General features: G+C 41.9%; 1 protein-coding gene across 1 annotated transcript; it reads left to right on the forward strand.

The window, feature by feature from the left end:
* Positions 1-1,967: 1,967 nt before the first annotated feature.
* Positions 1,968-6,014, forward strand: nrsn1l (neurensin 1-like; the record flags this gene model as incomplete). The annotated part of the gene is made up of 3 exons (XM_080045888.1): positions 1,968-2,033; positions 3,559-3,708; positions 5,523-6,014. 3 exons carry the CDS (start codon positions 1,968-1,970, stop codon positions 6,012-6,014), a joined length of 708 nt encoding a protein of 235 aa, XP_079902014.1.
* Positions 6,015-10,902: the final 4,888 nt, after the last annotated feature.

Here is a 10,902-nt window from a genome sequence, read left to right on the forward strand (position 1 = left end):
GTGGCAGGTCGCTTCTGTCTGTGATGACCACCATACCTTTAGATTGTGGGTACTAATTTGGAAGGATGTGACCAATGGTATGAAAATTAGGCGGGTATATCTCGTCTCATCAGTAGGCTATAAGCATGGCAAAATAAATGTTAAATATTATAGCCTATAGGTAAACGTGGGTCAATAGCATTAAGAGACCTTTTGCTTTGGGATTCATTTATATGAAGCAAAACAAATGCCATTTCAACTGGGCTCGTGTGGAATAACTCGGCCGGGAGACAGGAGGAAAGTTGGGGCAGACGCACTAGCACCATGGACAGCGCTCTAGGAATGGGACTGTAATAGGCCACTTGTAATGATCAGGATAGCTAACCGTGCCACAGCTTAGACCAGGTTGAATGTGTGTTATGATCATGTAGTGTGTGTGTGTGTGTGGGGGGGGGGGGGGGGGGCTGAAACCCATTTCTAAGCCATATTTTTAAAAAAAATCACATTAGTATTCAAGAACATTGAGTTTGGTAATGCACTTAAGAACTTGATCCATCATAATACCCACATGATATGAGTTACCAGTCAGCGCTCCACATGTTTACTTAAGAAAGCATGTTTGCATATTAAGTACTTTTGGTGGAAAAGGTACTTAGATCTTATATTAATTAAGTAAAAGTACTGATACCCAAAAAAATAAAAACTACTCCATTAGGCCACTAATCGAAGACCTGCATTCAATAAAACCTACCTAAGTCAAAGCGCAAAAGTATTCAGGTAAAAAAGTAAAGTGTTTTGCAGAAACTGGGCTCCAATACTAAAGTAAAGTACAAGTAGGCCTACCTCTATAGCATTGTTTAGAAATGAGCACATATGAGGTTTTCTACTGAAATCATGTTGGTAATGGACTTTCCATCCAATTTTCTTGTAAATCTTTGCTTGTAATTGTGTTGACCTTCAGCATGAATACAACTAGAAAGGTTTAAAAAAAAGTTTCACATTGATAACATCTGGTCATATTCATAACTTGTTCTCAAAAATAATATAATGCTTTGTAACTGCTGTTTCTTAGTTGTTGTTTTTTTGTCAATAAGGTTAAAGCACAAACTGGAGCAAGTCATTTATGGGTGCTTAATGACAGCCAATTGTTATTAGGTTTGTACTGTATCTTTCTGTTTGCCTGTTTGAATGAGCTGTATTCAGCTTGGGGCGCTCACACACACACAGCTTGGTTGGCACAAGATGTTTACTCTCTGATTGTATTGTATTGGTTTTCTTTATATCCCCACAATTACCAGTTAAAATGAGACCGGGCCTCGTAAACAAAGTGACATGGACTCACAAAAAAAAGTAAAAAGTACAATTTGGCAACCACTCCCCCTGTCGGATCAAAATTCAGTCTGTGGCGGAGGAAGGTAAAAACATAACTTTAGCTGTTCTCCTTTGGTGATAACTGATTTGTTTTGTTTTTTGTTTTTCATGGAGTTAGGTTTCAAATTACAGTCCGTCTAAACTTGACTGTATGCTGCTATGGGATGAGATCAAGCGTTTGTGTGGCCACCGAGAGAAACACTTTATGAAGGCAGCCTATGAATGAAAGAAATTCATCAAACCCGCCTCGGGAGAATAACAACAGAGAGACACATGTGCCCATATATATACAGAGTGTGCGAGCACTTGCATAGACTATGTGTGTGACTCATCCGTGGGTGGTTGTGGTGATGGAGCCGACCTCAAGGCCGCAGTAGCCGTCAATCGTTCACAGGCGCGGCAACAATAACCGGGGCAACCGGATGACACGGGGGGGCCGGGGATTTACGAGCATCCTCTGGAAAGGGAGGGAACCTTGTTTTTTATTAAGGGGAAATCCATATTCAGCAGATACGTGTGTTACGACACACACATATCAATCTGTTTAGTGCTCTGAACATGCACACACTTCTCTCTGTATCTTTTTTTTTTTACTGCAGGTGTGTGTACAAGGTGTGATGGCGCTGTGCTCTGAGGCCTGTGTCACTGCTGGCTCGAGAGGAGGAGAGTCCGCCGGGAGAGAGGTGAGATCATCTAGTTTATTTTATTACCAGCCACAAGAGCCTTATGATCAACATTCGGCAGACGTGTAATATGCAGCCCACAAAATGTCAGTGTAAAATACTCTGCGCTCACAGGGGTACCAATGAAATACTAACTAGAAAACCATGCAGTAGAATGCGATGCTTTATTTTTTATTTTTTTTTACAGCCCACACATAGCCCCGCACTTACCCCCATAATAGAAGAGCTTTCGCCCACAATTCCAATGCCTCATCCCTTGCGGTCGTGTACCATTGCTGGGGCTTAAAGTAATGATTATGACCTCAGCAGGCAATACAATGAAAGGACATGAAAGCTCTTGTGGGTTCTTCTCTAACAGTAGTTTGATTTGATTGTTAGATGGGTCAAAGAGTGGATCCCAAAAATGAAGATACATACAGTATATCTTAGTGAGTGAGTCATATATTTTAGAATCAATGATACCGATGCGAAATTCATTGGTATATGTCATCTCTGGCCCCAGTGTGTACCCCTGGTGAATCAGAGATAGGGTTACATCAGAGTCACAGACCTGAGCATTTGAACTACCTGAACCAGTTTGAAGACACCGTTGCGCTGCGTTCCGAATCGCATAATTTCTACTACATAGTATGTAGAAAAATGTCCCGATTCTTGTGGCCAGATTTACGATGGTTAGAAGTACCCCGGATCCTACTTCATCTGGCCAAGATTGATTGTGTTGAAAACTGCATCATATTTGGGCGATTCTGACCCACAATCCGGTGCGCACGTGAAGTGACGTCACATCGACGAAGCCTCCATATGAAAACAAATGGGGATGCGCCGGATATAAAAGCAAGAGGCAAGATCAAGGGGCGCAATGTTATGATGAAATAAAAGAGTCCAACTATGTCCCAATTGCATGCCTACTGCATCCTAACTAGATTATTTTTATCGTCGGATCTAGTATGTAGAGTAGAAAAAAGAAAGAGTATGCGATTCGGAACGCAGGGTTGGTCTCTGTTCTGAAGGTATTTCTGCATTTTGGAACCATCTCCCAAGCCAGCTGCTCTACCATCTTTAGCAATCAAATGTTTTAATCCAGATTGGTTGGCGAGACTTTAAGGATTCTGGAATTACAGAATAAGAGCAGAGACTGTTTTTCTCCCTTTCTCTGTCCACTGTCATGTGAAAAGACTTGAGGCATGGGTGGACGATGTCATCTTTAGTTACTATAGCCTCTTATCCTTGTCCTAGCTTCTGTAAATTATCCGAACAGGGTGGGGTAGAGACGGAGCGTTTCTATCTAGAACTTTCAACAGTAGATGATGTCAAAATACACCTAATAATACACACACTACACCTTCAAACACAAACCTGTGACCCCCTTAATCCCTAACCTGCCGTCTCCTTTCCTTTTTTTATTCGTAAGGGTTACACTTTTCTTAAAACGTGAAAGAGCGATGCAGAGAAATTTAATCAGTGAGGAATCCCTTTGACGCTGCCTCTGTATAAATTGGTCCCTTTGTGCTTGACACCTTCCCAGGCGGGTTCAAGCTGTCTTCGGTTCGGGGTGCGTTCCTATCTGCACCACTTCTATGAGGAGTGCTCGTCCTCCATGTGGAGAGACCCGGAGGATCGGGGATTCGTCCAGAGCCAGAGGTCAGCCCAGTGGTGGAACTCAGCCATCTGGAAGGTAGAGGCACAACACTCTCCACTCTTGTTTGTATTGCTCACATCGTTATTAAGGGTGTAATCAGAAATTCTGGAGAATGCTTGTTGTTAAAATACATTTTTGCCCAAATCAGTGAATATCTCCTCACGATCTGCTACCTGTCAGTACCTGAAAAAATAATCCAATGTCAAAACACAGCCTAGGCTCTGTAAATGGGCATGTTCCTAGCTATGGTGGGGCCCCTTTTGTTTACATACCAGTTGAAAGTGTCTAGGCAGATTTCAGCGCACACACAGTAGCGTGTCATGAATAGATATTCACTTATTTTGACAAAAAGTGATTTTGTCAACAAGCGTTCTCCAGATTCGCTGACTCCATGTTTAATCTGAAAACTTCTCAAATGACTTTCTTTATATTTTATTCAATAACCTTACTGGTGCAACTGCGAGTTAAAGAAAAACAGTTTTAAAAGAAGGAGCAGGCTTTTTAATAGGAGATGTCATCTGTGAAGTTCAATATGGGGACATAGCGGTAAACATCATTAAAAATGCATGAAACGCATAATAGACTTTGTAAGAATCATTGTGTCTGCCGGTGTCTGTGCTTTCAGTCTCTCAGTCGCATTTCTTGCATTATCTGATAGCAAGACATATTGTGTATTTTCTCCCACCATTCCCCGACTGTTATAACACAACAGAGATTAAGTCGACAACTGCTATCTGTTATGTCCCACAAGAAAGGTTAGTTTGAAACAGAGTCCCTTAGGGGGGGACGGGGGGAGTCAGGTAGCCTCATTCATCTTGGAAAGTTAATTCATCCCCATAGTGTTAAACTCTTCTCTGATGTAGTAAAGTCGGTGGCTGAGTAAAGTGGATTTCCTTATTTGATTCTGTCTATCAGTCCAGCACCCCATGTTTTTGCCATTACCCTGACAAGCTTTTATAAACCAGCGTTCTATCATGTCATTACCAAACTCATAGGGTGAAGACTGAGTTAAGGCCCAGCACAGTGTTTGACCAAAAACAAGGTGGTTGTTTTCTGACTCCTCTTCTCTTAATTAACAATGTGTGTCCTCTTTCGCGCACATTTCAAATGAGGATTTATAGATTGACCTCAGCTATGAAAGGGGAAAACAAACAAGTTTTTATAGCATAGCCGATAAAGAATTTCTTAATGTTTCAAGTTATTGTTTTCCTGTTCTACACAAGAAGCATTAAATCACACAAGGTCACTTATTCTTTTCATCTGTAAATGATCCCATCCTTCATTCCATGTGTCCGTCCCTTGTACTGTAACTATAATGATGTTACTGTGAGCTACTGACTTGATTGTACAGCATCCATTATCAGTCCCTTCCTTGGCGACTGCATCGATCTTTTCAATTGATTTAGTGCTATTTTGAGGTTTGCTGTGATTGGAAAAAAGTCAGTAGTACACTCCCCTTTTCAACACAATACTTGAGGATTTAGGAATAGAATAATTTTCTCCTCTTTTCCCCAAAAATTACACAGATTGATTTCGCTTCACCGGTGTATTAACTCTCTCTGGTATATACTCATGTAATATAGTGCCTACGTTGCATTTTAAACTGTTGTCTCTGCATGATGAACTGCAAGCAGCGGTGTAGTGATATTTGTAAAGGTGACGGATCACACATGAGCCCCCTACTCATTTGGCAATTGGGATTTTTTTTTTCTGCATCACAAACAAGAAAATGACCTTTCCTAACAAGAAGTGAAGCACCCAGAGTCAATAGGGCCTTCCGTAGGGGCTGCAGTGCTGCACACATGTACCACTACATGTTTTCTATCAATGTCTCGCTCCCTTTTTCCCAGGTGTCCTTGGCCTTGGGTCTCTTGGTCTTGACTGCGGGCATTGCCAGCCTGTCAGTGGGTTACTCCACCCCCCATAGGATCGAGTCGTTCGGAGAGGGAGACCTGTTCTTCGTGGACAGCCAGGCCGTCAGCTTCAACAGGGGGCTTCACCACAGCGCCGCGGCCGGGATCGGGCTCTCCTGCCTGGGCTCGGCCCTGCTGGCGATGGGGGTGGTCGCCTGGATCCTCCCCAGGGCCAATTTGAAAGAGAGGCTGTTCCATAGACCGGGGGAAGGGAAAGGGAAAGCAGAGTCTGGGTCAAAGTGGAGGGGATTCAGGGTTCAGGGGGATGTGGTTACCAAGCCGCCAGGTATTGTAGAGGAGGGGAAGGTGCCTGTCACACTGTCCAAAGAGGAAAATGTGCAGCCCACTACTTCTTCTTCTTCTTCTTCTTCTTCTTCTTCTTCTTCATCATCTTCATCTTCTTCTTCTTCTTCTTCTTCTTCTTCTTAAAATAAGATCCCCGCTGAGTTACATGGTTCTAGTCCTGGGACCTCATTTACCTGGTTGTTTTTTGAAGTGACATTTAAGTATGCAGGGTTGTTCAAGCGGAGGTGTATTGTGACCTTGATATTCCATTTGATAAGACAGGATTTAAAGGTTGAGTTCAAATCACTTTTTGTCAAAATCAGTGAATATGTCCTTACGATCTGCTAAAATAATGTGTGTAGCATATGTGTGCTGGAAGAAAATGCAGGTTCTGATATACAGCCTAGGCTCTGTAAACGTGTATGTAAACAAAGGGTTTGTAAGAAAGGGGGCCCACAGCAGCTATCAAAATACAAGTTTACAGAGCCTAGGCTGTGGATTACAACTGGATTTAAAAAAATGAACTGTGTAAAACTCTGTACGGGCATGTTGCTAATTAAAGTGATTATTACAAAGCCTTTGTAAACTTTACATACCCGTTTACAAAGCCTAGGCTGTGTATTAACACCATGTTTTTTAGCGAACATACAGTACGTTCAGGAAGCGGATTAGGAGGAGATATCAAATGATGTTGACAAAAAGTGATATGTATTTATTAGGGCTGTCAAATGAACGCGTTAATTTCGATTAATTAATCACAGAAAAATTAACGCGATTAAAAAAATTAACGCAGATTAATCGCACTTCTATAATGCCCTTTGACCCGGTGCAAAAGTGATGCGCAGCTGCACCGAGCTGCACCTGTAGCTTGCATACACAGCCCGCACGGGTGAAAGGGAGAAAAGTAAAGAGAGAAGCAGGGGAAAGGGCGGGGCCGAGGGCTCTATGGACGGTTTATGGGATGCTTCGGGCAAATAAGCATGAATGTAGGGAGACATCTTACTTTATTATCCGCAGTGTCTGTGCATTATTGATTTAGTGGGTGCAACAATGCAGGTTCAAAAGTATCTCTCAATCTTCCTCCGTGTGTCTCAATTTTGTTTGCTAACTGTCTCGTCTCCCGCGTAAACGGACACCCGCCCCGTGTGTGTGTGTGTTTATGTGTGTGTGTGTCAATATTTTTGCCTATGAGTACGACGATGGTGAATGAATCGGCATAGGCATCTGTGGCAGTGCAGCGCTGTATGTTGTGGAGACAGAAGTTACGAGAGACGGAGAGCGAGAGAGAGAGAGAGAGAGAGAGAAACAAACTGTACGAGCAGGCTATACAGCTGTTTATAAACAGGTATAAATGTGTCATAAAAGTATGCGATTAATTTAGATGAATTAATCACGGAGCCTGTAATTAATTAGATGAATTTTTTTAATCGCTTGACAGCCCTAGTATTTATATACACAACAAGCGTTCTACAGAATTGCTGACCCCACCTTTAATAGCTAAAGCTCAACAGCTCTAGCAGTCCACCAACTATAATAATAATTAGGATGACTAAATGAGGCCCCAAGACTTCAACCAGTGATTATAGTCCCCTTTCACATCTCATACTACAGAATATGGATGTAGTTGTTAACCATGGACTGTGTTTTTTTTATATAGTGCACCAGTGTTGTATTTTAAAGATACAGTGAGTAATATCCGTCTTAACACTAAAAGAGAGAAGAATCCTAATGGCTGATGGATGGTAAAAGAGTATGTATCTTTATCTCCCACTTGGTAGTGTGTATATACATTGTTAATTATGTTTTTAAATACTATAATGAAACCAGCTTTTCCGAGTATAGTAGTAGAATCACACCTGTGTTAAGTCACATAAACACGGATCACCGAACAGGCGTTAAGGTGTTAACGTGCCGAAGCGATAGAGGATTAAAATAAAATCATTAACTATTCCGTACATTTTCACATATCTTCACTAATGCTCAGCCCGCTGTGTTCAACACTTGTGCAGTTACATGCATTTGCACTCATCTGCTCTCGCACACGCCCACACACATGCTCAGATTCGTGCTCCATTGACAATATCACCTATTTTCTCCCCACTGTAATCTTGCTCTGTAATTGCCTGCAATCTGTGTCTCTAGGCAACAGTTGGGCTTCAAGTGCTCTATTTTCAACACTGAACAAAGACTCTTTTTTTGATTGGCCGAGCACTTCCCCTCTCCTTATTTTTTGCACCAATCATGTATTTTGTTTACAACCATGCACAGCAGTCAGGAGTAAGCGGTGAGGTGAGAAGAAATTGCACTGGCATCTTAAAGGCCATTTGTTTGATTAGGTTCTGTAGTTCAGTTGAATTAATTTGTATTGATTATGATGAGTAAAAGTTTGTGAAAAATAGAGAAATAGAATATCGTGTTGTCGTGATCACCTTCCCTGATTGGATTCCACTGGATATTATTATTGATGTTTGATTGTTTTATAGATACTTGCAATGATGAAGATATTGGAATAAAACCGTCAAAATGGGTCAAAATAAATGACCAAAAATAAACTTGTGATCTGCATACCTCACTTTTTAGTACTGTCTGGATTTGTTCAACCATGATACAATGATGATACAATCGTGATCATGATAGCAACCTAATAAGCAGGTTGGAACAAGCTATTTACAATAAACCTGGGTGGTAAGAGCAGACCTTAAGAGAGAGAGAGAGAGAGAGAGAGAGAGAGAGAGAACAGTGTCTGTCTGCATGAGTACATTGTGTTACTTTGGGGAGGTGAGTCACAGCTTTGTGAGTGTGAGTCATCCCATCTCGTCTCCCAAGTCACACACTAATAACAAGAGGAAGACCAAACGTTCGCTGATGGAGACATTTTATACATAACCACATAAAGTAAAACATACAGACCGTACTCCAGGTCACAACTTGTCCTCTGAATCATGTTTGTTTTGCAGCTCCTGTGTTTACCGAGCAGCTGATGTAACAGTATGTCATGTCTGGACTGACACCTACTGTTTCCCTTATAAGACAGCCGTTTATAAAATATTGCATTTTCGTACTTAAAGCGATAATACTGGAGAACGCTTGTTGTCAACATCGCTTTTTGTCAAAATCAGGGAACATCTCCTCATCATCCACTACCTGTCCATACTGTGGATGGGCTGGAAATAAATCCAGTGTTAATACACAGCCTAGGCCCTGTAAACGGGCATTTTGCTAGCTAAAGTGGGCCCCCTTTGTTTACATAACCTTTGTTTACATACCAGTTTACAGAGCCTAGGCTGTGATTTTTTTTTAATCAGTGCACACACAGTACAGACAGATAGCAGATCGTGGGGAGATATTTACTGAATTTGCGATAGTTATTTTGATAACAATCTTTTCTCCAGAATCGCTGTCAACACCTTTATCATTGATGCTTACTCCTTGATTGCGTCCCAAATGACTCCAAGCTGCACAGGATTTCAAGGAAAGCACATAAAATCTGCCCCACTCAAAGAAGCACACAGAATGCACTAAGAAATAGAGGGAAATACAAATGCATAAGGCATTACAGTTGCCATCGTAAGTATGCTAATCAGAAACTAGCAGACCCTCTCTGACGTCTAAGAGACGTCGGAGAGGGTAACAGCAGTGAGTAGCAGGTATAGGAGCAGGCAGCGTGAGTGATTGTCAGGTGATAAACACACGCTCACCCACTTGTGAGAATGTGATTGGTGATTGTGGGAATGCGCCTGAATCAACTTAATGCTCCATTTGTGTAGCTCAGCAACAGAGAACTCCTAAAATATAATCCAATGTAAATAAAGGCAAAGGAAAAGAGTGGAGAAGAGTGAGCATGGAGAGTGTCAAGCCTTCTCCAGACTTGCATTTAAAACATCCTACAGAAATGCAGGGTATGTTTGTCTGCATTAAGCCTATAAAGTTGATTTTGTTTCTATGGCAAAATCATTGGCACATCCTCCCTGCATATGAACTGGTCTCAGGAACTATTTTCGGTCCCTTGTTGTCAACATGCTCCTCGCACACTTCCGAGTGTGTGTGTGTGTTTGCATGGCTGCTTTCGAGCATGCTGGGTGTATTAGCAAAGTGTATGTAAGTGCATAATGAGGTAGAGGAGTGGAAGCCTTGGCAGTGTTTTCCTAGTGAAGACGGAGGGTTGATACGCTCCACGGACCGCAGAGCTCCATGGATGAGTCACACTGTTGTGGGAGAGAGATCCACGCACGCAGCCGAGGATCAGGCTGCAGACGGAAGATTGGCAGAATCCATCCATCCATCCATCCATCCCAGCATGTGTGTGTTGTGTGTGTGTGTGTGTGTGTGTGTGTGTGTGTGTGTGTGTGTGTGTGTGTGTGTGTGTGTGTGTGTGTGTGTGTGTGTGTGTGTGTGTGTGTGTGTGCTGCCAAATCTCTGGCTGCCTAGGAGTCTGCTGCAATGATATGAAACTGTAACATCTCATCTGCTGTGGTAAACAAAGAAGGAAGCTGGAGGGTTTTTTTTCAGACAGTGAGTGGGGTTCGGTACTCTTAGGTTAAATATACTGTAGGTCTATTGCCAGTCATCCGAGGGAAAGAAAACATTTGTCCGAAGTTGTATTATTTTGAATTTCTTCCTTGAAAGCTTGAGAAATGTATCTTTATAAAAGGGGTCCAGCTATAGAAAAAAGACAGCAACATTATAATTAAGCAATAAAAAAACATTCTAAAAATCACGCTAGGAGCTACAATAGCTAATGTACTTTACATTTCAGTAGGCCTTTAAACTGAGATGAGGGTCATGGAGTCAATGTGTTGCCAACAGAAGACCACGGGGTAAAACAGCTCAACACTGTGTAAATAACAGCTGTGTGTTGGGCTCCTTTGTTGTTTGATGATGCATTATTCCCATTCCCACAGATGACAATTCAGATGGTGTGACACCATGTTGACGAGTTTACAGCAGAGAGCCTCAATCATATCATGTAAAAAAAATATATATATATCAACAGGTAACATAGTAGGCCCGCAAAGCTACTTACGGGCACTGA

Source organism: Ammodytes marinus (genome assembly GCF_949987685.1).
Source record: "Ammodytes marinus genome assembly, chromosome: 17".
NCBI classification, from domain to species: domain Eukaryota; kingdom Metazoa; phylum Chordata; class Actinopteri; order Uranoscopiformes; family Ammodytidae; genus Ammodytes; species Ammodytes marinus.